General features: G+C 47.5%; 1 protein-coding gene across 2 annotated transcripts in view; it reads right to left on the bottom strand.

Moving 5' to 3' along the window:
- Nucleotides 1-27,882, bottom strand: part of PPP1R12B (protein phosphatase 1 regulatory subunit 12B) — a 140,315-nt gene that overhangs the window by 53,047 nt on the left and 59,386 nt on the right. Inside the window, exons 10-18 of one of the 2 annotated variants that reach the window (XM_058039601.1) lie at nucleotides 27,123-27,320; nucleotides 26,270-26,352; nucleotides 24,024-24,149; nucleotides 17,807-17,989; nucleotides 4,515-4,605; nucleotides 3,390-3,533; nucleotides 2,489-2,672; nucleotides 1,837-1,949; nucleotides 501-545 (exon numbers count right to left, since the gene is read on the bottom strand). In XM_058039601.1, the coding sequence (XP_057895584.1) occupies nucleotides 501-545; nucleotides 1,837-1,949; nucleotides 2,489-2,672; nucleotides 3,390-3,533; nucleotides 4,515-4,605; nucleotides 17,807-17,989; nucleotides 24,024-24,149; nucleotides 26,270-26,352; nucleotides 27,123-27,320 (1,167 nt within the window). The remainder of the gene's footprint in view (nucleotides 1-500; nucleotides 546-1,836; nucleotides 1,950-2,488; nucleotides 2,673-3,389; nucleotides 3,534-4,514; nucleotides 4,606-17,806; nucleotides 17,990-24,023; nucleotides 24,150-26,269; nucleotides 26,353-27,122; nucleotides 27,321-27,882) is intronic. The other variant, XM_058039602.1, reaches the window with a different exon arrangement.

The raw sequence follows: 27,882 nt of genomic DNA, 5'->3' as shown, positions 1-27,882 counted from the left end.
ATTATTATAAAATGAAAGAAAGGGCCTCAAAGGATGAGACTATTGCAAAAACAGGGGAACACTGAACAACCTCTGACGTGCTGCTTGCAAAGACCATTTCCCACAAGAAAACAAATCCAAGAGACAGGAGAGCAGATTCCAGAAATACAAAACATCTTGTCCAAAATAGCAGTGATTCCAAGATCCAGGGTCACACCTTCCCCAGGACACTTGGGATCCCACTGCCCCAGCACTGCAGCCCCACTGCTGCATTCCCTCCGGGCTCCACAACTCCTGTGCAGCTCCCCAGGAGCCAACACTGAGCTCAGGCCACTCTGCAGATACACCTCATCTTTCACAAGAGAAATCAGTAAGGAAATTGCTGCTTGGAGCTACTTGCCTGTTCATACTCCTGAGCAGAGCCTGAACTCTCTTACAGACAAGAGTGAAAGGCACAGAACACTCTGCCACCAACACCCAAGAGTGACACATCAGTGATTCAGATACATGGTCTCACTTACCCGAGTTTCCTTCACTTCCTCGTTTCCATCAACTTCATCTTCATCCTAAGGAGGAAAGGCAAACAATAAAATTAGGCAGCTCTGGAGACAACAAAACTTTATCCCAAGAAGATAATGTATTGTTTATAGAATCACAGAATCATTAAGGTTGGAAAAGACCTCCAAGACCAACAAGTCCAACCTTTGAACACACCATGTCAACTCCACCACAGCACAAAGTGCCATGTCTGTGTGTGTTTTGAACCCTACCAGGAATGGTGACTCCACCACTGCTCTGGGCAGCCTGTGCCAGTCCCTAACACCCTTTCAGTGAAAAAATTATTTGATGCTAATGTTAGGAAAACTTCTGTGAAAGGAAATGCCTGTCCAAATGCTTTTGGCTAATTATCAGGTCCGGTCTGGTGTCCTAATGGCCATTTAGAAGATCTTGGTATTGAGGACAGAATCACTCTCTTGAGATGGCTCCTGCCATTCCAAAGCCCTGAGGAGCTGGGAGGAAGTCCCTAATACACTGATGGAAAAAAACTTGGAAAAACTGCACATCTGAAACACTGTCACAGTACTGACTTCCTGTAATAATACTGACTTCCAAAAGTATCTCCAGCTCAGTTAGACTCCAGGTGGAAGGACTCATCATCCCAGGTATCTTACACTTGCATAGCCTCTCTAAGCCACTGCCCTTTGAAACTGCTCCAGGATTTCACAGAGCAAATGTGAGCTACTATGGCATCCCAGCTGACTCTGGACTCAACTCATTAACCATAATTTCATAATTCTTATTCTCTCCTGGAAAAGGTGATCTATTTTCCTAGCTGAGGCTCTAACCAAAGTTTGGAGGGTAGGATTTCTTCCCTCAGACTGAAGAAATCCTCTGAAACCAGGACTAAGAGAAATGACCATGACACAGACACTTCTGCACTTATGCTGTGAGTGTTCCCTGGTGCTGGGAGGGGACCCAGACACAAGTTTTCTTCCTACTGTCTTTCTTTCAGGGGGCCTAAAAAGCAGACAAATTTGGGCTTGAAGAAATTTGGAAATACTTCAGGTGGCTTGTGACGTCCTTCCAAAGGAATCAGACTGTGAATCTCTCCTCTCCCACGTGGCCCTTCCCCAGTTCTGCAGGGTTCCATAATATAACTCAGGAAAAGGCTGCCCAGAGCTGCTTGGTCTGACAGAGCCCAAACAGGGATGTGAGACCTTTGGATAGGCCAGTCTGAAAGAGAGCTGGAGAGGGAAGAACTAAGGGGAAATCAATGGACTGGGCAGAAAATCCTGAAGCTTGGAATGGGAAGAAAATTGACCCTGGAGTTTCTCTTTCTAAGGAACTCAAACTCACATCTTGTGTGGAGAAGATGATGCCGGTGCCTCTCCGTCTCTCCTTTGGCCGTCGCCGCTCTCGGATCGACTGTTTGTTCAGGGATCTGTCGTCTGAATCCTGATCTTCACACTCTGGCCAGGCAAAGAAAGACTGCTTTGGTTTCAGTGATTTACATCTGTGCTTTTTGCTAAGGTTCCGGGGTTCTTTTCAAGCTGATCAAGGTCACCTTGCGTTGTGTTATATTATACAAAGGAGTTATTAAATGAAATGAAATGGAATCTCAGCATCCTACTACAGCTGGATACTGTATATATACACTCCTTCCCTCATCAGAGCCAGGAAAGTTACCCCAGCTGCCAGCTCTCCCCAAGTCATCCTGACTTACTCCTCCACCTGTACTAGGGGAACCTCTTTCCCCAGCTCCAATAGCTAAATGCTCCCTGATCACTGTCTCATTTCTTTATCCAAAATGAAAAATATCCTTTTATCCCTCTGTTACAAGCAATAGGAATTTGTGTAACTTCATTTAAACAAATAACATTTGTTTTATGACATGGCAGCTTCCCTCAGAGTAACAGGTAAACATGTTCTCTCCATCTATACAACTGGAAGTTCTAAACCACAAGAAAACCCCTGAGCTTTGTCTGTTCTTCACTCTCCTGGTACGTACCATTTTTCTCCATCTCTGTGCCTGATGCTCTGAAATCTGCTGGATTCACAGAGTCCAGCCCTAGGTATTTATTTGTTCGAGTCAGGTATGAGCTGGTATAGAGCAGAGGTGCTGCTGTGGAAGGAGACACGGGCGTTGTGGGTTTGTCAGGCTGTGCTGAGCCCCTCAGCCGCCGATAGATGGTCTAGAAACAAAGAGCCATGACAGAAAAATAGCACAATGAAAAGGAAGTACCAGATTCTGGATTTCAAGGAATGCAGTAATTTTTCAGAGTGCAATGTTTTCTTCACTGCTGCTGGAAGTGATCACCTGCACTTGCCAGATCAGGTCCATTCTATCAAATAAGGACGGATGTTAAAGTCATTGCACAGCTACAGTGTAAAAGCATCCTCCACAGCAGGGAGATCTGGGATCAATCCCTTTGTTCCTACAGCTCATGGGAGGAGACACAAGTTATCTAATAGAAAGATATGATTTAGAGTGAAAAAAACAGAGGTGGTGGCAGGGGCAGAAAACTGGTCTCTCCAGCTTTCCATTACACATTGAACATCTGTGGAAAAATGTGAACACAAAGGCTCTGCCTAGACTGCACAGCAGGATGGATCCAGGCCACATTTCTATCATTAGCCTTCTCATTACACTTTCTGGGATTTACACTGTTTTATTTTCTGGCAAGAGACAGAAAGGTGAAGTTCCCAGAGGAGAGCAAAGGCAGAGCTAAGCTCCAGCCCCTCCACGTGCACCTCCCTCCCACTGAACTGCTGCTCCTCAGCCGGCAGTGCCTCTTTCCAGCCAGGCTGTCCCCCTCAGAATAAAAAGATAACTGCCAAGGAATATCTCCTGGTGTCAGCTCTCCTAAAGGGTTTTGGCAGCTCTCAGGCAAGGGGTGCACAAGGATCACCTCGTCGTCCGCGCTCCGTGCCCAGCGCGCAGCTCTGTCCCCGCTGTCCTCGGCTCTGTCGCTCGGCGGTTCCTGCGCCTGGCGCTCCGCGCGCGAGCGGCTGAACGTGCGCTCGGCCTCCTGCAGGTCCGTCAGGGTCACTCCCTGCAGGGAAACAGCAGCTCCACTCGTGCACACAATCACACAACCCCACACTGCTTTGGCTTGGAAGGGACCTTAAAGCTCATCTCGTCTCACCCCAAGGGCAGGGACACCTTCCACCAGGCCAGGCTGCTCCAAGCCCCATTCAGTCTGGCCTTGGATACTTCCAGGGATCCAGGGGCAGCCACAGCTGCTCTGGGCACCCTGTGCAGGGCCAGCCCACCCTCACAGCCAAGAATTCCTTCCTAATATCCCACCTAACCCTGCCCTCTGGCAATGGCAAGCTATTCCCCCTTGTCCTGTCCCTTCAGGTCCTTGTTCAAAGTCCCTCTCCATCTCTCTTGGAGCCCCTTTAGGCACTGGAAGGGTCTCTACAGTCTCCTTGGAGACTTCTCCAGCCTGAAATTACATTTTCAGTCTTCCAAGTCAGTTTAAAATGCCACAGACTCACATCTGGTCAGGCTCATGTTTCATCCCTATGGTAAGAGAAAGGGAAGAATTCTGTTGCGTTTACTGTATTTCTCAGCCTACTGACAATATCACTGACTCAAAGCAACCCAAATACATGTGATCACACTACAAACTAAGAGGCAGGTACATTGCAGAAAGCAAAGCTTGGAAATCTAATTCATGTATGTCTGTGGGAGGGTTTTGTAATAACTGCTTGAAGGAAATTTTGCCAGAACCTCTCTAAAACAGTGTGAGTGCAGACAAGTCCCTTGTCCTAAGAAATAACATAACATAAAAAAAAATGCTGCCTCTTTACAGAATCATGGAATGGTTTGGATTAGAAGGGACCTTAAAGCTCATCCTATTCCACCCCCTACCATGGCAGGGACTCCCCCCACTATCCCAGGTTGCTCCAAGCCCTGTCCAACCTGGCCTTGGACACTTCCAGGGATGGGGCACTCACAGCTTTTCTGGGCAAGCAATTAAGCAGCTCTCCTCATCCCACACATGAATGTGAACATTTCCATTCTGTACCTGGGTAGACCTGCGAGTCTGCCGGGCCTGTCTGGATCGTGCCTTCCTCAGTGACTCTGCTTCCTCATCCCGCACTGGAGTCAGATATGACCTGGAAAAAAAGAAGGTGCAGAAGAGGTTAAAGTAAAAGCAGATAATCTGCCTTCCTGTCTCTGTAGACTCCTGAGCTATTATTCTCTTTCTCATGGACAAAAATTAATTTTAGCTTCATCTGCTATTGCTGTTTCTTTGGGACAACTTCCCCGTGAGCACACAATACACACATGTTCACAGCACGTTCTCCCCACAGCCTCTCAATAAACCCTTTAGTTCTTTTTAAAAGGTGCACCTATTGCCTAGATTATTTGCTCCATTCCAAATCATTGCATCATTAGGAAAAGAACCCCACTCCTCATAAACACCCTCTCACTCAGACAAAAATCTCAGAACAGAAATCCTGTGCTGGTGCATTCCTCAGACCCTCCTTCCTGTCATTACAGTCATGATCATATTCCTGCAATCTGCTGCCTTCATCAATATGAAACCCATCACGCTGGGAGCCACTGAACTGCAGGCAGCACACAGACACACCTTGGAAAAAGCCGTGGAAATAAAGAAATGACCTTCACACTCTGTGTAAACCAAGATCCTTAACACTGAAAAACCCACAGCTAAACACAGACCTGGGCACAACTAGATTTCATCACAGCTGGGAGAATTCGAAAGAATTATTCTCATGAGAAAACATAAACTGCAGCCTCTGCCCTGGCATTCACTGGGAGGAACTGGTGAGGAATTGAGCAGTGCTTTGAGTCAAGGAGTGCACAGCAGTAAATGATTTCCATGCTGGAGGAGAGGCTTCAGTCTTATGAACAGTTAATTAAACTTTACTCTCAGCCTGGTTAATATGGAATGATTACTGTACAGGGAGGAGGGAGCAGGAATGCTCTTTGCAGGTCTATCACTGCCAGGTTCACACTGTACCAGAGGTCTGCATGTGTTCAAAGGGCAGGGAGCTAAGTGAGGGATGAAGGTGAATACACTTCCTATGTCCTTGGACTCTTTCCCCTGTTTTAGTCCACCACCTTCATGGGAAAGGTAATGGGCTGAAGAGGATTTGCATCTGATCCAGTATGTTAAGACATTTATTGAAAAGTTCACTAAACTGCTGCATGTGACAAAACCACAGAGAATCTGGAAACTTGGATCATTCTACAATAATCTGCCATGGTGGGTTTTATCCACCCTCAGGACTGTGTTCAGTGCTGTGCAGCAAAAGCAGCATGGCCTCCAGAGAGGAATCCCCTTTACAGGGCTTCTTGGCTTGTCCGAGGTACAGACAGACACCTCCCAGCTCCTCAGGTGTTGTGGACTCATGTGAGAGCCTTCTCACCTGAAACTGGTGCAAGGATTGACCTGACAGATAATGTGCTGAACATCCCTGATCTCCAGAGGCCAAGGAAAGTGCAAAGGACTGAGTCTGTGCCAGGGATGCTGCACTGGAGCCTCCTGGAGGGGCAGGCACTGATCTGTGCTCTCTGTGACCAGGCACAGACCTGGAGGAATGACATGAAGCTGTGCCAGGGCAGGGTCAGGATATTGTGAAAAAGGTTCTTCCCCCAGAGGGTGCTGGCACTGCCCAGGCTCCCCAGGGAATGGGCACAGCCCTGAGGCTGCCAGAGCTCCAGGAGTGTTTGGATGATGCTCTCGGGAACAGACTGGGGTTGTTGGGGTGTCTGTGTACAGCCAGGGGTTGCACTCAATGATCCCTGAGATCCTTTCCCACTCAGGAGATTCTGTGATTCCTTGAACTGTGCCCTGGGAGCTGCCTGCAATGGAGATGAGAGGCCTTGCAGAGCTGCACTCCCAGGGTGTGATTTATCACCTTCACAAGGAGCCTCCAGCACAAGGCATGTGCATGCACTGCAGAGGAGCTCATTTCTTGCCATTGATTATCCAGACAGACACAGGAGCTGTGATGGATATGCCAACACGGGAAGCGCCTACACTCCAGAGGGATGACTGTCTCTCAAGGATCTGCTGTTTCATGAACAAAAAAAGCTGCTGTTTGATGCCTGAAAGCTGTGCAACTCCTAATATTGCAGAGCAGGAGCTCTCCTGCTCTCTCTGCTGCAGTGTGTGCACTGTCCACATAATGGCACATTAAGGAAACAATAAGCATTTTCTGCAGCTTTTGACACAAGCAGAATCACTGCTGTTTGCCCAGCAGTCAGAAGCAATAAGCCACCTACAGGAAGAAGGCACTTGCAAAATATACTGCAAATGAAGTTCAGAGCAGTAGTAAAATAAGATAAATTCCTGAAATGTATAAACCAAGTAAATTTATAGCTCAGTACAGCAGGCACTTTGCTGCAATGGCTTTGAATCAGGGGAATTTAAAGCAGTGGAATTTACTCTGCAATGAACACACAGGTATGTAGGAGCTACAGGTACAGAGAGGACAGAACAGGTTTGCAAATGAGCTTCAGGAATGGTTTGGCAAATCTGTGGGGACCAGGTCAGCCCCAGGCATGGGGAGGGGCTCTGCAGAAGGGGCAGCCCAGGCATTTGCAGGAGGCTGCTGCATTCCCTTGGTGCAGTTCAGCCACAGCTTTGCTTTGGGTATGGCAAGAGAAAAAACATTTTGGGTCTTTTACCCATCATCCTCCCAGGCTTTTTCCCCTCTGCTCCCCCAGAATCTATATAAAAATACAGACATCTTACAGCATCATCAGCCATTCTGGGAGTCCAACCTGTAAGAGGGACTTGATGTTCAGCTGAGCACATCCTGCAGGTCAGCACGGCTCAGCCTGGGCCACAGCTGCAGTCATTCGCCAACTTTTGGGTTCTTTCCATTTACACAATTCATCCCTTCCTGGAGCTCACCCAAAGCCATTTACAGCATGAGATAACTGAATTTTCTGAGGCAAGTCAGCAGAGCCACTGCACAGTGACAGAGCTGGTTTGTGCAAGGGAGCAGCCACAGCCTGCTCCATGTGCCAAAGGAGGGGCTCTGCTGTCAGTACCTGAAACTGCAACAGCAGCCTGGCAGTGCAGGCCAGGTGTGTCCTGCTTGGGACCCTGTGTGCTTTGCTTTTTAATTCTGGGGGAAGGCAGAGAAAAGACAGATTTTTCAATGTGTCACTTTGCTTACAAACTGAATTTTGAGAGACCTGAGTGTGCTAAATGGGCAGGAAGAGTGAGAGAGAACAAATGCACAGGAAGGAGACAGCGAGTTGGGTGCAGCTCAGGGCTGGGCTGGATGGCACAGGCAGAGCAGCACGCTGCTCTCCAGAGCACAAACACTGCAGAGCACAGCAGGCTGCAGGGCACAAGCACCAATGGGGTGTGAGGCAGCCTCTGAACAAGTCACAGAGTTTTTAATTATGTTTTAAAGGAACATGCTGCTGCCTCAAGTGCAGAGCCTGTGTCACGCTCTTAATTCAAGCAAATATCTCAGGGTCCAAGCAGATCTTCAAAGGAAAGGCCCTATGTGCTGTGTTTCCTTGCAATAAGCTTTCTCTGAGAAATACTTGCAGTAAGAGCAGCCATCACACCAAGCTCAAGGCATGTATAAAGCAGAACAGATTTTTACCAGAGTTTTGGCTGTAAGTTCAAGGAGAAGAATACAAATTGTTCAAGATGTGTGTGTGAGAGTCAGCAAAACAACAGCAGAGGTTTACAACTCCCATAGACAGAGAAAAGTGTGTCCTGCTGCCCTGAGAGAGCTACAGGCTTCTGGTTTGTGTATTACCAAGGAAAAAACCTGGAAACTGACTGATGAACCTGGCTTCAACTTAATTCTGCCTGTTTTCAAGAAAACACCTATTTTCATCCGTCAATTCTTTCATCAAGGACAGTGTAAACTCAAATGGATCCCAACTACTCATGGCCACATCAAGGCCAAAGGAGCTGCAATACAATAGTAATAGAAGGGGAGATTCAACCCAGGAAATAGGAAGGCTGGGTATACAGGCTGGCAAACCAGGAATACACGAGCAATCTGTATGTTGGAGAATGCTGGCCAGAAGGAAAGAAAATATTGTGAGGAGAAACTCCTCCCAAGTCAAGGGTGAATGATGCAGAAAAGAGAGGTACAATGCTCTGTTGGTTGGTGCATGGGTAACATGCAGAACAGAAGATTAATTTCTCCAAGAAACATAGAGTCATCTGATAATCCTTTTATGACACTGGTCTCCATCCTGCCATCCTGAGCTCCTTCAGGCACTCAGAGCTTTAAGTGTTTCTGTCAAACACCATTCACCACCATGGAGTCCTTTGGCAGAACATCACCAAGTCCCAGAGAAAACAGCAAGAATGTGCAAAACTTGGAGTTTTACACCATCTACATGTGGCAGAGCAGCTGTGGCTGCCCCATCCCTGGAAGTGTTCAAGGCCAGGTTGGACAGGGCTTGGAGTCACCTGGTCTAGTGGAAGGTGTCCCTGCCCACAGCAGGGGATGGAATTAGATAAGCTGTAAATTCCCTTCCAACTCAAACCTTTCTGACATTCTATGAACACCTGGCAACAAATTTGGAAGCTAAACATCCACCAAATTCTACAGCTGCCCTCTTCTCAGAATTTCTTCAAGGAATTTCATTCTGCTGTCAGGACTGAAAATTGAGATACACCCTCAACATGAGCTGCATTGGGCCATGACAAGTTCCCTCCATCCGTGTCAGGTCCTTCTCCAATAAATCCAGGTCCTGCAGCACAGTAAGAACATGAACTGCACACAGTAACTGGTTCACTATCACAGTTTGCCCCAGTCTGTGGCAATGAGACTCTGCTGGTTGTGAATTGGAGCTGGGCTTGATGGGCTCTTCTGGAGGAAAGCTCTCCCTAGGCCAGTCCAAATCCTCTCACCTCTTTCTAGTTTAGAAATGACTCTGAACTACACTCACTAGACTGGAACCAACAGTGACAGTTTTCCTGGAAGCCAGGACAGACTTTTGGCTCTTCCAAATCCAGGTAACACAGGTGCAGCTCAGGGGAGCCAGGCACAGGTTTGGCTCCCTGTGCACAAGGAGGTGTGTTCACCACATGGAAAGCTATGTGGATACTCAGACTTAACATGTGTGAAATTTCTCTTCTTAAGAAGAGTACAGTATCCCTATTCCAAACACTGGAGTGATTTAAAATGTCTTTGTCACACACGAATCTACTTCTCAGGCATACACACACACACATATATATGTTTGTATATACACGTATGTGTATTAAAAATTCACACGCACTGTGAAAAAAGGAAGATAAAAGTAAAAGTCAGCAAAAGTCTCAAGTACAGATACTGTTCTTTGGAAACAACTGGAAAAGTACAGCATCCCAGCAATGCACTCCTCCCAACTGGAGAGTTGCCATTAGCAAATAACTATTGGTAAGCTGGAGGAGGGAGGAGAAGCAAGTGCAAGTTCTGCAAGCAACAATGCTGACAGCAGTTCCCAAAATACAATTCCTTAAGTTAGAAAATGAACTATGCCCCCAGCAGCAAGTCAATCATTGGCAGCTACATGGAAACAGTCAGAAAAAGAAACTTTCCTGCTCTCTTATCCAAGCAACAGGTTTTGGTTCTTCCCTGAATTTATCCCTGTGCTGACATGTTCTGCCCATCAGCCCTCTGCAACTGGAAACAGTCATTAGAGAAACTGCCAGAAGCTGGATGTGCTCTGAGAGACCCTTCCAGGCAGGAGACAAGGACAACACATCAGACTGTGAGTGCTGGAGCTCAGAATGAGGGGGGAGACAGCCTGACAATGCTGAGTTATTTAATAAGCTGATGACAGAAGGATAACAAGATCATAGTCCTAAAGCCTTTCACAGCTGGCTCGAAAAGGCTTGGCTGAGAATTCTCCATTTTCAGGCTCTTGCTGCTGGGAGCTGTTGTGTTTCAATCTGGACAACGAATTGTCAGCTCCTGCAAGTTTCAGTGTCTGAAACTTTGGTTGCAGGTTGATTAGCAGGTTCACTAGCAGCAGATTAACTTCTTTATTTCCCACAGCACTGCTTTGCTCAACATGTTCAGGTGCTGATCCAAGAGATTAAGAGATTGTGATCTTTGCCACTTTAATCAGGACAACCAGGTCCCTTTGTACCTGCAGAACTCCTCCTTCCATGGGACACTTACAAGGGGGTGAGGTTAAATGTGTGACAGCTGAGGCTACAAGAACATTTCCCATCAGGAAGTTCTGAACAATTCTGGTCCTTTCCCATGCCCCATCCCTGGAAGTGCTCCAGGCCAGGCTGGATGGGGCTTGAAGGCACCTGGTCTAGTGGAAGGCATCCTTATGATGAGATGAGCAGATCCTGACCAACCTCCCAACCCAAACCAAAGCATTCCATGGTTCCATGTTCAGTTCTGTGTGTGTCCCTCACACAGCAGAGCTGCTCCTTCTGTGTTGTGCCCCCAGAGCAGCTCCTGGTGCCTTCCTGGCAGCCTGGATGGCTCCAATACGAGCTGAGGAGTGCTCAGGTTGCAGATCCAGCTGGGAACACAGCCCTGCAATCCCTCTGCCAGAGGAATAAAACACAGCATTGGTGCTCCTGAGAGCTCACCAAGTTTGGGGCTGGGGCAGTCAGCACACACATGAGAAGTTTTAATGACCTATGTAATCCCTTCACATTAATTAATGTCACTCAGCATGATGGTGAAGAGTGAAAAGGCAACAAACATCACAGTGATCACATTCCCTAAAGTGGCTGCAGCAACCATTGCTGTGAACTCAGACCTTTAAACTTCTGCCAGAAGAGGAGAACACTTACTTTTCTAAAAATCAAAAACAATCAAAGGAATTCGTTCTGTAAGAGAAAAGCAAAGAGTGCTGCAACCCCAGAGCAGAGACAGCCAACACCACCTGAGCTGGCAGCATGACCCTGTCACTGAACGTGGCAGCTGTGACCATCACCAGCACAAAGCTCACCAGGATGGAACATTTTGGAATTGTTTGTGTTCAGCACAGGACTCCAGGTGTCAATACACAGCACTGAGTGGGTTATCACTGTGATAGGGAACAAGGTGCACTGTCTGCAGTTCTCAGGAGCTGCAGCCTTGCATTAAAAATGTGCTGCAGGAATTGGAACAGGATGGAACTTCCTGACACTGACAGAGGAAACCAATGTCCTGCCCCTGCCAGCATCCCTCTCATTTGCAACTTAACCAACACAATTTGACATTTTCAACACCTTTAAGCAGACCTGTTAGAGCTTTCCCAAAAGCTAGTTTGCAGTCTGAAACAGGAAATTTTCCAGGGCAGAAAATCCCTGGGGAAACAAAAAAAAATTACTGGGCAAAACTCGGAGTGTTTGGTAAATTGTCTTCTGCAACTAAAAAATAAAGTAAAATCAAAACTTGATGGTGATCAAATTCAGCTGCTGAACCAAATAAGCCCGAGGAGCAGTGTTTGCCTGGCAGTGCATCCCAGCAGCCTCCCACTGCCACCTTGTGGGAGCAGGAGATGCTTGAGCAGCTCAAAGGAACAGATCACAGACCAGCCCCAGCTGAATTATGCAAAATATCACTGAATATTAATAATGTATCAAAGATTTCCATTTCCTACTGAGCTCACACTGCAATTTCTTAGCCAGTGGCTTTGGTTCAATTTTCAGTGTCTGCTGTTCTCGGGTACAGAAAATTAAGCCTGCACAAAAACTTCTCAAATAGAAATGCCAGGGAGGTTACTTGGCTTCTTTGGCTCCTCCAACTGTCACATCTCCAGGTCAATATCGTGGAGCACAGAATTTAAATCAGACTAGCTGATTTAGTGCTGAATTAGCTCTCAGCTGTAGTGACACATAGGATCTCTGTAAATATTACAGGTACATCCTTGGCTTTAACAGCCATTTTGGGCCCAGAGAAGTAGCTGAATTTGTCAAAGTTAGTAAAGCCCAGCCCCAGAACACCCAGGCAGTGGCACTGGGATGGCACTGGAGCCAGAAGGTGCCATCACTGCTGTCAGACCCAGGGGGAAGCAGGTGCAGCAGGGCAGTGGTTCCCATTAGTAAGCCAAGAGGAATAATTGCACACACACTGGGCATGGACAGGGCTGGGGAAGAGGCAGTTTTACCTGCTGCTTGCTCCACGCTGCCAAGCTGCAGTTCTTTTACAATGCTTAGCTCAAGTGGTCCCTGCTTCCTTTCCTTGGCCATTCCTGAGGGATCCTGCATGGATTCCTGCTTTTGTTAGCAGGGCCAGCCTACAGCCTGGGCTCCCCCGCTGAAAGCAAATGCCAAAATATCCACCCCCCTTCCCTGAGGCCTGGCTGGACAGAGCCCTGCTGGCTGAGCATGCAGCACACACCTGCTCACCACCCCTACAGGAAACAGACTGACCCCAGCCCACACCTCGACCTCACTCAAAATAAAAATGCAGCCTGAATTCTGATCCAGCAGGAGCAACCTCGCCTCTTCCCAACATGGACAATCCCAGGCCAGCAGAATTCCTGCCCTCCCACGTCATCTGTACCAGCAGCCTTTGAAAAAAGGGACAGCTTTATCTGAAGGTGATTAAGTGCAGAGGCAGAAGCAGTGGCAGGGAAATGCTGTCGCAGCAGGTGCCAGATGATCGTTCAGCTCTTCACAGGAGAGAGAAACTTCTTAACTTCTTGTTGTCCAGTGTGTGGTGTGGACAGGAATCCTTCCCTTGCCTTGCAGGAGCTCCTTGCATGAGCATCCCCACTGCTCTGCTTCCCAGGGACCTTTCCCAGGAGATTAAGACCACTCATCTTTACATCAGCCAGTGATAAGGATTATAGAGTCAAATGCTATTAAAAATATGGCAGCAGTGAACTATTGCTCACAGCCCTTTGTGCCAGCTCCTCTCAAGTGAAATTTAAACACACCTTGAATGCAAATTTCATAGTTTAGCTTTCACAGAGGTCAGGGTCCTTTATTCCATCAGATCATAAGGGTTAAAGGACATATCAGGTGACACATCCATGCTCTTCCTAGAGGAGAAACACTCAGAATGCCCAGAGGACAAGAACCACGAGGTAAAAGGACTTGCCAAAAATTGTTCATCTAGCAGTACTGGTGGAGGAGGACTCAGTTATTAATGTATTAATAATATATGCCACTATAATTAGCAGCTGGATCCTTAGAATGAAAAATAAATTCCTCTTGGGAATGAAGCAGGAAACAGAAATGTTTGTCAAACACAGTTACCTGGCAGGTCAGTGAATTTCCTTCAGCTGAAAAGTATTTCTAGGGGAGACTTTAGAGGGCAAGAAGGCTGAGCAGAGCCACCAGCCCCAAAGCTGCCCAGAAAACAAGTCCACCTCACTCCTGCTCTGGATTTGTCATGGAATGGTTTGGTTTGGAAAGGACCTTAAAGCTTATCTAGTTCCACCCCTGCCATGGGCAGGGGCAGCTTTCACTCCACCAGGTTGTTGAAAGCCCTGTCCAGCCTGGCCTTGAACAATTCCAGGGATTGGGCAGTTATGGGAGAAACTGGTGAGAATAAATGAAAAAGTAAGGAGAGAGATGAGTTTCCTGTCTCTAGGAGCATGTCTGATGGCAAGTGCTGGAACCTTCTGAGGAACAGGAAGAACATACACAACAGCAGAATTCACTAGTATAAACACAATGGTGGGGGGGGTTAAAAAAAATAAATCCTAATTCTTGGCAAACCAGGAGAGATTTCAAATTCAAGAGTCCTTTCAAACTGGCCACATAGCTGAGAGCACAGACTTGCCTTTCAGAAGTTCTCAGGCAAAGTGTGTCTCACCCCACCCCACATGCCAGCTGTGGGCTGCATGGTCACATTTCCAGCTGTTCTGGGATGTAAAAGTTCCATAAGAAGAGTATGAAAAGCTTCAGCCAGATCTCCCAGACTTTCTTTCCAGCACAGATATCTCATGGCTCAAGTGACATTCCAGTCACTTGGGTGGAATTCCAGCACGGCAGGATCTCCTGCAGCCCCTTCCTAAGCCCAGGGGACAGAGCCCTGAGCAGCCCAGGCCTGTGACACCAGGAATACTCTGCTGGGGGCAGCAGTGCAGGACCTGCACCGAACCTGCACAGACAGGATGCAGAGAACTTGGGTAGGAAGCTTTTGGTGGCACTAGAGGCCGCTGTCACCCTGGATGAAGGTGGAAAATCCAGCACTGGGCTCCAACCAACAGGAATCCCCATTCCTCACCATCTACAAGCACCCAGCAGAAATGAGGAAGCTGTTAGTTCTGCCCTAGGAAGAGCTGGGTCTGTGTGAGGTACTGCAGGCACTACATCCACACAGCTGAAATCCACCCTCAGCAGAGCCAAGGCTGTTTGAGTCCAGTGGACAAACACACTGACAATGGGACACAATTTGCTTTTGGCAGGAGATCATTCAAATGGCCAGACCACACTGATCATCAGCAGCTCCAAAATTCCCAGAAAACAGGCCAAAAGAAACTGCCTGGCACAAGGAGTGACTGTGGGAGATGGCACATTTCCAGCTCACAGCATCAGCACACTGCAGTGCTGCAGAGGAGCACCAGGAGCCTGGGATGTGCAGCAGGACACACAGAACACATGTGGCAGGACACACAGAACATGTGGCAGGACACACAGAACACGTGGCAGGACACACAGAATACATGTGGTCAGGAGGCTGAGATGTGCAGCAGGACAGACAGAAGGCTGGGATATACAGCAGGACACACAGAACACATGTGGCAGTGACAGAAGGCTGGGATATACAGCAGGACACACAGAACACATGTGGCAGTGACAGGAGGCTGGCATGTGCAGCAGGACACACAGAACACACATGGCAGCAGCCAGGCCCCAGCCCTGACCGGGCACAGCTGGCACCATGTAGCATCACACACCCCAAACAATCTCTGCTCCACTGCCTCTCTGCTGTTTGTTCCTTCCTCCCCCTGTAATTTACACCATTTTCCAGCATTTACTGGAGCCTGACCAATTCAGTTGGAAAACAAGGACCAGGTGAATCACCATGGGTCACACTGTGGTGGGGCAGGGTAAGGCTTATTGGCCACCACAGGATGCAAACCAGCACCCCAGAGCACTCTGCCAGTCGTTCATTCCCAGCCCTAAGCTGCCTCTTCTGCTTTAACCTTTTGGCTTCACACAGATAATTTTAAGGCCACAAGCTCGGAGATATCCCTGTGATCTAAAATTAGATGATCAGGCTGTTTATGTTTTTGTTGCTAAGAGCAAGCTGGTGCTTTGGAAACACCGAAGCAGCCCAAGCACTCCTGCAACAGCTGCCACTGGGAACTGAAATCCATACAGCACTGCCCTGACAACTGTTTGCCATTTGTCTTTTTATTTTACTGGAATTGGTCTCCTTCCCTACTAAGCTTTTCCTGTTCAGGTGATTTCTCCTGTCTCCCTGGGTCCATGTGTCCTGGTTCCAATGTGCAGTCACTTCATCCCACTGTGAGGACATACATTCATCAGTAAGGTTTCCTCCCCCATGAGCACAATGGATAATTTCTGGGCTTTTTTCCTTCTCAGTAGTTTCAAAGCATCAATTAAAGGTGGGAGGAATTTTCTGGTGTTTTCTCTTTACATTACCATAATTCACAGGAGATGGTTCTCTAATAAAAATGCAGGAGACAAAGAGATCTTCTGTATTATTTATAGAAACAGATTTGGCAGCAAATGCCAATGCAGTAATAGTAATGGGTGCTTTTTTGGACACCTCCAAGTCAATAGCCCAGTCCAGTTCTTTATCTGCAGATAGTGCCAGAAGTCTGGGGGGACTGTGAGCAGTCCACTTCTGCAGGGAAAAATCTGCTTCTGCAACTTGATTCTGGGCTTGCTAAAATGGAGACACCATTGTGAAAGGTCTTTAGTGAGAACTGAGAGCACAATACTCACTCTGTCCACTTGCACAACCTCAGTGGGCACTGGCAGTATCTTTTGGCAGCTCATCTCAATTCAATTGCAAATGACCCCAAGCCAACTGACCTCCAGGTACTCAACAGGAGCACACAGAGGCACTTCCAGGGCTAACCCAAATGTTTAACACCAAAGATACCCTGCAGTGGCTAGTGCAAACTGTCCCTGCACACAAAGCTGATGAACGTGGCTCTTCATGAATGTTTTAATACCTTCCAAGTGTTCCCTGTGCAAGCTCTGTGAAAAAAAAATCCCAAGCAGCATTACAAGTTTGAGTATTTTCCAACAGCACAGCCCACCTTGCTTGGATGTGCTGCAGGTGAAGCTGAGCAGCAGCTCAGCCCCACCACCTTTAGCCCTGTAAGCTGATAATTCCCATTATTGCTTTTGCCATCCTTCAGCCTCAGGCCATTTAAGATGTGTCAGAGCACTATCTGCACTCAGGAAGGGTTGGATTTCAATAAATCACTATGACAGTTTGGAAGAATCCAAGCACTGGGTACTCTGCATGAAGTCACTGCTGGTTAGAAACACCCAGTTCATCACTGCATTTTGTTTATTACTATTTGTTTTCACTGATGACATTAGAAGAGACAGGTTTTGGAAAAGTTAACCTGTTTGCAGGAAGAATATATGGATCATTTCATACTCTGCAATTAATGCATAGGGTAGTGTTCCTTTGAAAAGAGCCCAGGTTTGTATTTCCCCAGCCTTAAAATAGCACCATGTGATAAGAAAGAGATACCACCAGCTGGAGTCAGAGTCATTCCCACTGCTGCTACTGCTGGAACAGCCTCAGCTGCACATGGCAGTCTCCTACCTCTGGCCTGTCCAGTCAACCAAAGCTACACCTGCTGCTGGAGTCCATCTCCTACTGTGTCACACACCTACACACCCCAGGAATGTGTCTTTTCTCCCAGTAACTGTAAAGGGAATCTGGGGGACCTGTGCAGCACAGACATCTCCATCAGGGCATGAGTAAACACAGCTGAGCTGAATCAAAGGGACAGATTTTATCTGACTGTATCTCAGTGCAATGTTCTTTTTAGGATGGAATTCATTTTACAGAAATCACTGTGAGTGGACAAACTCTGCTATGTGTCCCTGCAAACACACTGGGATGGGCTGAGATTAGGAGCTGAGATTAGTACTGAAGAAAAAGGCTGAGATGCTGAAGAGACAAGTAGAAAATTGTGAAACTAAATTTAACCTCCAAGACAGTGATGATTCCTTCAGAGTAGAGACAGCAGCCTGGGAACTTCATGGAACTAAATTATGAACTAAATTTAATTATGAAACTAAATTTAACCTACAAGCCAGTGACGATTCAGTTCAAAACCTTCGACAGAGTAGGGACAGCACCCTGGGAACTTCATGGAACACCTAAAAACCAGTCCTTACACCCCCACCATCACCACCACGTGAGAGCTGCCCACACAGAGGGCCAGCAGAGCCCAGTCCTCACTGACCTTCTGCGCTCCCTGGCCTCCTCAGCCGAGAGGTCCTTCCCCGGGCAGGCAGCCCCGGCATTCGCGGCGCCGTTGGCAGCGCCGAGCACAGCATGGTTTGTGATTACACCTAGAGGGGTGCTGCCACTGCTGCCCTCTGTGTTTTTCTCTACAGCAGAATCACTTTGTTGCCTGAAAGGGGCTCTGAAATAGAGAAGACATATGGAAAGCAAAGCAAGTGAACTCCAGTGCTGACCAAGCCCAACCTCCTCGACGGAGCATGGACGGTTCATCCTCCTCGCTTTACGCTCATGTGCTTGTAGAGAACAGCCACAGCAAAATGAATTTTACAAAACTTGGAGAAGAATGAGCAGGAGGAATTATTAGCCTTCACATCCCTGTTAGTAGCAAAAATGATCAGAAAGTGTACCTGGTGAAAAAGCAGAAGGAAGGAACTCCAAGAGCTTGTACACTGAGCACCCGAGGGCAGCCTGGGCATGCGCTGTGTCACAGAGGGCACAAGGGACACACTGAGGGCTGTCACCTGCCTGCCAGCCACACCCACCATGGGACTGTCCAACACCACCATCCTGGGATTGCTTATCACTGTGGAATTGCTTATCAGCACGTCCCATGTGGAAGCACACCTCCAATCCCTAATCCACTCCAGAATTCCAACCCAAACGCTGATTTTTGGAGCGGTGTCTCTGGGAGCCATTACCTGGTGCTGTGGAGGGCTGGAGCAGGAGTGTTCACACCGAGAGAGGTGGGGCAGCAAGAGACAGGATGCCACGGGGTGCCCAGGGAGGTAGATGAGCCAATGGCACTGGGTGAGGTAGCTAGAGATGGACTGGCTGAAATGTAGGGACCGCTCAGGTCACTACTTCTACCAAAGGAAGCACTGTAAAACATCACAAAACCACGTCCTTCAGAGCACAGCAAATACTCAACAGCACATCCCACAGCTGGGCTGGCAGCTGGGAAGGGAGCAGGTACCACAGGGCAGCAAAAGCTGTGCAAGGAGATCAGAGAGCAGAGGGGCTGCTGCTGGTTGCCCACACAGGCCAGTGCCTGCAGAGCCCTGCTTAGCCAAGCCCAGCTCAGTTCCAGCAAGAGAAAAATGGCATGGGGGTGAGCTGGAAGGATCAGGGAAGGAAAAAGCCCTGCTGCAGTGAAAGCAGGGCATATGGAGCACCCTGTGCCCTCGGGAAAGGCAGGGTCAAGGATGAGGATGCTTGAAGCAGGAAAGGAGAGTGACAAAAGCTGGGCTGGCTGCATGACCCCTGAGGATGCCCAGGACTTCCAGTTTTAAGAACTTATTTCCAGTGGCTTAAAGTTTTGGCAAAGATGATCAGTTCAGACTTTAATTCTCTTTAAGACATGTTTGGCACAAACTGTATTTCTGGAAAATAACTAGCACAGCTGTCCAAAAATATTCAAGAATGAGCAAGGGAAATAATATTTTGCCAGTTTAAAGCAAGCCCTGAAAACCAATCTTACTGAAAAGCTGTGTTTGTGTTCATATTTTGGAGAAGATGGAGGAGGAAAGAAAAAGGGCTCTTACACAAGGATGGACCCTTTCACTTTTTCAAAGAAAATCCACCCTAATGGGACAGAAAATCCATTCTAGTGGGAAAAGCTGCATATCTCTGAAAACAGACTTGATGAAGTCTGGCAGAATCTCCTTCTCACACACATCCAAGCCCTGCACACAAGCTGCTCCCTGCCTGCACAGAGCAATCCAGGGCTCCTAGGGCCCTGCCACACCTTTCCCAGCACCTGGCATGCCTAGTTGCTACTGGTCAGACTGGACTGTCTGAAGGATCAAAGCCTAGCAAGGCTGGCTCTCACCTTCTGCTCCTAATGGCTCCCAGGGCAGGGCACACTGACCCAAGTGGTTGCACAGGAATAAAAGCTGACCTAGAGGAAAGAAGCAGGCCTGGACAGAGCTGCAGGTTTTAGGGAAAGCCAGGGAATGAAACTGGAAGTCAACTCTAGAGTAAGAATCCAGAGAGCAGCCCAAGGCTGACACAGCACTGGGAAGGGGCAGGAGCACAGCCAGGGACAGGAGGCCAGAGAAAGGATCCAGTCCTGCTCACCCAGGCACCAATTTACAAGCCAGTTTTACATGCCAAGGCCCCCAGCAAGCCCAGCATGAGCAGCTGGTCCCTGGGGAGCCAAAGGGGACAACAGAGCATCCTGGAGGGCCTCCACAGGGAGGAACCTCCCATTTGGGCTCCTCAGTTGATGGCTGCCTGCCATATCCAGGTCACACAGGAACAAGCAAGTCATTGTCACCGGGTAGCAACCTCTGCCAGACCCTAAAGAGAGCTGTCTCTGGAATGCTCCATGCCTGGAGCATGCAGGAGCAGCAATTCCTTCCCTTCTTGGCTCTCTGCTCCAGAGGGAAAAGCCAAGGCCTGGAGATGGGCTGAGAGGAGGGGGGGAGTGGGAAGAGGAGCCTGGCTGGGGTGGGTGTGTGGAGCAAGGGTGGTGGAGCTGCATGAATGAGTGTTGTGAGGAGAGGAGGGCACAGGAGCCTGTGTCTGGGGAGGGGAGGAGAGGATCAGCAGGGGAAAAGGTGATGGCAGCCCTGGGGGAACAGAGCTGGTGTGGCACCATCCTAGGAGAGCCCAAGGCAGAGAGGCTGGGGCACAAGGGTGGCTGCAAGGTCAGGAAGGGAGGATGCAGGAGGGTTACCAAAAAAGCCCTGCCAAGGATTGTTTTTCAGAAGGGAAAGGCAATGGGTGACAAGGATGGAAGCAACACCAGGTGCCTGGGAGAGCAGTGATGTGGGGAATAAGAGGAAAGGAGCAGGAGGAATGGAAGAAGAGGGCACAGGGATGGCATTGTGCCAGCTCCAACACACATGGGCAGAGAAATGTGGTGCTGGGGCAGCAGGAACAGCCTCCTGCTCCAAAGGCAGCCAAGGCACTGCCACCTCTGTGGGAATCCCCCTCCCAGCCTGTCCCCTGCATGGGTGGCACTGCACAGTGGGAGGAGCACTCCAAGGCATTTACTCCATTGTTCACATGTGATCTGAACTGGACCAAAAAATTGCAATATAAAGGTTAGCCAGGGAATCCTGTTAATTAACAGCTGTATCCATAGGAGTCTATGAAAGGGAGGACTATGAAATTATGCTGAATAATTCAATGTCAGAAATAAAAAAAGGCACTGACACACTGCTTCTCATTCTCTAACATTATCACAACAGAACCATCAGGGAATGAGCAATGAAATGTAAAGCAACATTTCAAAGCAATAAAGAAAAAACTACTTCTGACTTAAAGAAATACTTTGAAGGCATTAAAAACTTTTACTTAAGAACCTTCACACTCTTAAAAAGCTTCCACATGTGGCAATAAAAAAGGTTTGCACAAAGCACATAACTATTCTTTAAACACACTGCCACGGGGTGTTGCAGAGATCAAACTGGGATTTGGGTATGGAAGCTGGCTGCAGTGGTGGCTATTAAGAACAATGGTTAAATATAACCCCTGGCTCCTCAATTCCTGACTGCTGGAAGCAAGGAGAGTGTGGGAGGTAGCAAACTGCTCTGAAGTTATCCTGGCTCTTGCAACTTCTCCTTCAAAGCCAGCTGCTGTCAGCAACAGTCTGGGCTGCAGGGACTGCTGTCCTGGCTCACTGCAATGGCTTTTATGTGACCAGAACCAGCAAGGAGGTATGTGCAGAAATGTGAAATGAAGGAGAATCTGTGTGGCTGAAGGATTTCATTCCAGTGTGAGCCCTTCCTGGGAGGCAGCACTTCTGGCTGATGTCAAAGGCAGGATGCTGAACTAACCCAACCTGCTTTGCCAGTTTTCCTCTACATCCCTTCATTTACAGTGCAAGTGACCTGGATTTTTGAAGGCCAGTACACACTAAAATGGACACCAGGATATTAGAGCAGGGTTCTGTAGATTTCTGGGCCAGTGGCACACACAGAGAAAGCAGGACAACTGCCAGTACCACAACAGAGACAGCATCAATATATGCTTCAACTAAAGCTGACGAACATTCGTAACATTGCTGCAAGTTATTTTATTCCCTTTTATTAAAAAAAATGGAAAAAAAGAGGAAAAATCCAGCTTTTTCCCCATCTTAAGATGACCTGCTGCTGTTGTTCATTCTGTTTGGGGTGTCACATAAAACACTTAAAGAACGTAACTAAGGATATTGGGAAGGAAATGTTCCCTGTGAGGGTGGTGAGGCTCTGGCACAGGGTGCCCAGAGCAGCTGTGGCTGCCCCATGCCTGGAGGTGTCCAGGCCAGGTTTGTGGAAGGTGTCCCTGCCCATAACAGGGGGTGGAAGGAGATGGGATTTAAGGTCCCTTCCAACCCAAAGTCTGTGATCTTTATGGAGATCAGTCAAATGCTGAAGCAAAGGGGAGCTGCAGATGTGTACAGTTATCCCCTCAGTGACATCCAAGCATGTCATAATCCCTTGAATTCCTCCTGTCTAAGAAGAAGTTTTCACATTTTGGAGCTGGGTTGAGAGTTTTGCTAATACTTGGAAATGACAAAATGCTTATGTCTAACAAAGTCCTTTCCTTATCTTAGGAGTGGATGCACAAGGCTGGAGAAATCAAAAGTTCAATACAATTGTATTCAATTCCTCTGTGCTCTCCTACAGAATGCTATATGGGACAAAGGTCTAATTGATCATGGTTTTACTGTTTGTATATGAAATGCAAATCAAACCATTGATCTCTCCTTTAAAAGTATATTTACTCCTACCTGACAAAGCTATTCTCTGTACCTGCATGTGAACCAGTCACTCCCTTATGAAAGGGCAGAATTCAGCCTTTATAACAAGAACTCATTATTAGTGACCTCCCAGTGCAGTCTAAACCTTCCCCACTCTCTGTACAGTTTAACCAAGGAAATACAGTACAACTGTGTGAGTGCAACACTAAATCTGGTGCAGGATTAGCTGGGATAAACCAGCAATGCTTGTAAGATTGCCTGGGGGTGACTGGGCTGTCCCCCAGCTCAGGGAGCAGCACAGGTGTGCCAGCTGCAAGGGACAAGTTTTCCAATGTAATCAGCTGCAGCTTGTCAGCCCAGCTTCAGAGAGAGACAAGCCATGGAGGCTGGGCTGTCATCACGTCCCAGGATAGCTGTGAAGTCACCAGAATGGAGCAGCAGAGCAGAAGCTCCTGCTTGAAGGGGCTGCTTCACCTTTTGTGGCAATGGATCTGTATGTGCTCAGCAATTGGCCACACACACCCTTGAGCACCACTTACCTCTACAGAAACAGCACAAACACTGGAACAAACTGCCTCTTCCCAAGTATCTCAGGCAGTTGTTCTGACTTCAGGACAGTTATTTAGTTCAGGGTGTAGAATCTCATGAAACTCAATCTAGAACCTTAGGCTATTGCTGCTGTTGTCCTTAAGCAGAAATACAATGGCTTTGCAGTGTGACATGTTTATTACAGGCTGTTCTGATGGTCTTCAGTATCAGCTGAAATAAAGGTGAGGTGCTGGCACTGCTGATCCTCCTGCTCACATGAGAACCCAGCAATGCACTGTTTGCTCACCAGAGCAGAGCATTGCTCCAGCTCACTCAGAGAGCCCTGAGGTGGCACCTCAAGGACACTGAGGCCCTGCCTCCCAAGGTACAGGAGTTCTGCCTGGAATTGCCTTCCTGCTTCTGCCTGGCTCCTTTACCAATAATCAAATAATCCACCTCTACAACTTCATACACATTGTGAACAAACTGCTTCCTCTCTGCCTTACAAATCAATGGTGGAAGCATCAATTTCACTCCTTAGCAAGTGCTGTGCATCATGCACAAGAGCACTGCCACTTTCTGATAATACTATAAACATGGACTAATATAAGCCAAAATTAGAGATAAGCTATAACTTACTCACCAAGAGCTATCTGAACAACGCTTTTGGACTCTTATTACATTAATCTGTTTTATGATCAATTTTGGTGTTATTCTCTAACCATAACACCAGCATTAAACAGAGAAAACTTTGCATTTGAATTATGTGAAGAAGAGTATTTAAATTCAGTGCAGCAATTTGCAAATTAATAAAAATTATATCCTTTAAAACCATTATTTAGCATGACAAATCTAATAAATCTTTTCTTTCCTGCTCTCAGCAGAAGAGGGTCCCAAGGCCAGTTACAAGATGCAGGAGGCAACAAGCAGGAGGCTGAGGTGTGGGAGGCATGTTAAGAGTGTTCTGACTGCCTGAGAACCCATGGAAGGCAGAACATACCTTTTCAAGTAGGTGGATACGTAGGTAGTGGGTGCCCCAGAGTGGGGAGCGTCGTTTCCCTTTGGCTCGTCCCTCCAGGGCTGTCGGGTGTAGGAGCCACTCCTCACCAGGTTCACAGCAGATTCCCTGCAGCAGCACAGAGCACAGAAAAGCTTAGAAAAACCTCTGGAGTCTGCTTTTGGTTCCTTCAGTTTCACAACACAGATCCTTCCCTTACACCTACGTGCTCCATTGTTCAGGTGACACAGCTCAGAGAAACACCTGCTCTGGCCTTAACATCAGCTCCTGCTCCTGCCAGCTCACTCAAGAACCACAGATGATGTAATGTTTTGCATAAAGAGGAACAAGATCCTTTATAGTCAGAAAACTTGCAAATGAAATTCAGATTGTCCATAAAAGTAATTTAACATATTAAATAGTGTCATTTAATATTCTCACTGCTGTCTGTATCAAACAATAAGGTATAAATGGGCAGATATTGGAAGTGTAGGGAAGCTTTTATTCTTCAAGTTATCCAGGCAAAAACAAAAGCAATTCAGCACAGCAAAGCCTTTCACAAAATCATTAGGCTTGGAGAAGTTCTCTAAAATCATTGAGTCCAACAATTAACCCAGCACTACCACATCAACCATAAAATCATGAAGCAGAAAACAACAAACAAAATGTTTATAGCATCTAAAGCTACTTGACAAGTTATCAAGAAATTCCTAGTAGTCCTGTTTACCCTGATTATCTGAAAACAGGGCTCTTTCCCCAATGCTAATACACACTCTGGCAGTGCATCCTGCTCTCTGCTGGTGCAGGACAGCACCTGGAGCTTGCAATGAAGCACTAATCCATTCCCCTATCAGAAAGTAATTATTTCTCACTTCCAGTTGTCATGCCTAGACTGATGCTCTATCAAGACACCTGTGGGTTCCAGAAAGGAAAACCCAAATGTTTCGAAAGGAAAGAATATTAGGAAAAAATCTGTACTACACAGCATGCCTGGGCACCATCTGTTCCTGAAGGCCGGTACTGCTCAGGCAGTCCCAACTCCACCCAGAAAAGGACACTGAGCTCCTACAGCAGGATGTGCCACTCACAGCAACCTCTGCCAAAGCTTCTTGAGCTGATCAACAGACACAAACTGTCTGTAAAACTCTGGATCTCAGAGACTGCCTGAGAGTGAACAAGAACACAGCAGGGAGGTTCCAGCAAAAGATCAGCAAAGATTCTCAAGCTGTGCTGAAATTCTCTCAGGGTGTCATCTGCCACAGCTCCTGCCCAACAATTACAGCTCACAGCCACTGCTCTGCATGTGCCTTTCCTCCTTTGTTGGGGAAGTAGCTGGAATTGAGGCTAAAGTCAAATTTTACTCCTTCTAGTACAAACTGAATCATAGAATGGCTAGGGTTGGAAGGGACCTTAAAGCTCATCCTGTCCTTCTACCTGCCCAGGCAAAGTCACCTTCCACCTGCCCAGGTTGCTCCAAGCCCCATCCAACCTGGCCTTAGACATTTAAAGGCTTGGGGCAGCCACTGCTGCTCTGGGCAACCTGTGCCAGGGCCTGGCCACCCTCTCAGCCAAGAATTCCTCCCCATTATCCCATCTAACCCTGCCCTCTGGCAGTGGGAAGCCATTCCCCTGTGTTCTGCCACTCCAGGACCTTGTCCCAAGTTCCTCTCCAGCTCTCTGGGAGCCCCTTTAGGCACTGGAAGGCCCCTGAAGAAGCTGCTAGAAGAGAGCAGCTCCTCAAATACATCTGGAATTCCTGGACATCCACACACCATTTACACCACGGTTAGGACCAGGGGCATTTACACACACTGACTGTAAAAACAGCCATGCAAGGAAACAGTTCCTACATGGCAGAGTTCACAAGCTCGAGTGAATCTCAAGTGACAGAGGTGTGAACAAAGGGATTGAAGGTGACTGCTGAGCAAGTGACAACTACAAGTGCAGGTGGCAGCTACAAAATGAGGCACTTGCATATTAAAAGGAAAAAGGATCCATAAATCTGATTGCCTGGATGGAGCCTGTGCCTGTGTGAGTACAGGGTGGAGGAACCAGTCTTCTGATTCCTGCTCACCTAAATGAAAACCAACGTACCAGAACTTTTACAGACAGAGCTGGCTCTTGATGTTGTGAATTCCTGTGTACTTGAGACTGCTGAGAAAATATACAGAGCATGACTACAGAAAAATTATATTCCAGAAGTACTATTGACAGAAGGGAAGCTGAGCATTAACTTCAGCCAGTCTCACCTGTTTTCTTTTTCTTCTGTATCACTCGTACTGCTCAGTCTTCTGGGGACTATGGTGGCAAGATAACTCTTGTTGTCTCTGTCCTGGTGAAGCAAAAGAGGAACTTCAGCTACACATCTCTTACCCTTACAGCACATACAATGGTAAATAAATTCACGTTCAAATTTCTTCAACTAAGAAAGCATTCTCCTACCAGCTGGTTTAAAGCAACTTCTTGCGTCTCTAATGTTGCTTAAAGCAACATACCACAGCATAGAAATATCAGTTCTGACAGGGATTTCCTGATGACCAGTGAATAAAAGCATCTTCTAACTTAGAGAATAACTTGTCAATCACAGAATCAGAGAACTGGTTTGGAGTGGAAGGGATCTTTAGTCCACTGCAGCAGAGCTCCACCCAAGGTGGCCATGAATGCCTCCAGGGATAAGGCATCTACCCATGGGCAGAAAAGTTACAGTTACTGAATACATGGCATGGGATTTACAAATGCAGCTGGTAGACAGAGGAGAAATCCATATAAATGATGGAGAAGATGGAGAATCTCCACTGCAGGTATGTGCTGTTGTCTGGATTGGACATTTTCTGGTAAAGAACAGGCTGTGCCAGATTGGCAGCCCCTGTTTAGTGGCAGCCCAGTCCAAACTGAGTAGGAATTGGGCCAAAGGGGCACCAAACTCCCGTTCTGGCGAAACAACTGACAGGAGGAAAATATTTTTCAAAAGAAAAAGGAGATAAGAATGAAAGAGACCCTTGTTTGTTATGGATACAAACCCCAGCAATAACTCAAAGGGAAAGGGGTTTACACCTGTGGGGTGAAGTGGATGCACTGAAATATCCTTGCTGAAAGCCAAACCTTTTCCTTGTTGTCCAAGAGTGCAGAAATGCGAGGGCTGGACGAGGAGCGATAGATGGAAGGAGTTTTATCCCTCTGTGCCTCACGAGTGGCAGAGACCTCACTCAGCATGTTGTGGCTGCCAGTCTTCCTCAGGCCCAGCCGCCACGACGAAGGCGACTCGTCCTTCTGCTCGTCTGACTTGCTGAGCCAACTGAACTGTGGAGGAGAAAATGAACATTTGGAAAAAGGAAGAGCACACTCTAAGTTGACAAAGTGTTTCAAAAAGCTCCAGTTTTTGTTGGGCTAGACTTGTAAGGTAGAATGACTTATTTCCTGCTTCACTTTAATTACAGGACTGAGCTCAAGGTGAACTCACAGGGATGCAAACTGCTGTGGTGCCTCATCTCCAAGGACAGAGGATGAAAGGAATCTTCTGTCACTGTGCAGGTCTTTGCCTACACAATGTCCTCCTCCAGCTTTGAGGAAAGAATATATGGAACAATGAAGCTTTTACTATCACCCATTTAGGAAAGGGGGATTATTCAGAGAAGGCAGAATTCCAAAAACAAATACTCAGGTCTTATGGAGCTAGCTGCAAATAAACCCCTCGCACCAGTGGAGTCCAGAAGCAGCCATTGAGATCACCAGGGAGCTGTAGCCAACAACACTGTAAAGGAAGAAACTGAGGCAATCTGGATTGTTCAACATGGAAAAGAGAAGGCAAAGATAGGATTTAGTTGCTCTGCTACCTGGGAGTGGGTTTACAGAGGACATGGAA

The sequence above is a fragment of the Melospiza georgiana genome, chromosome 23 (assembly GCF_028018845.1).
Source record: "Melospiza georgiana isolate bMelGeo1 chromosome 23, bMelGeo1.pri, whole genome shotgun sequence".
Classification (NCBI taxonomy): domain Eukaryota; kingdom Metazoa; phylum Chordata; class Aves; order Passeriformes; family Passerellidae; genus Melospiza; species Melospiza georgiana.
Note: the sequence above shows the minus strand (reverse complement) of the source record. Positions and strands in the feature narration are given on the sequence as shown.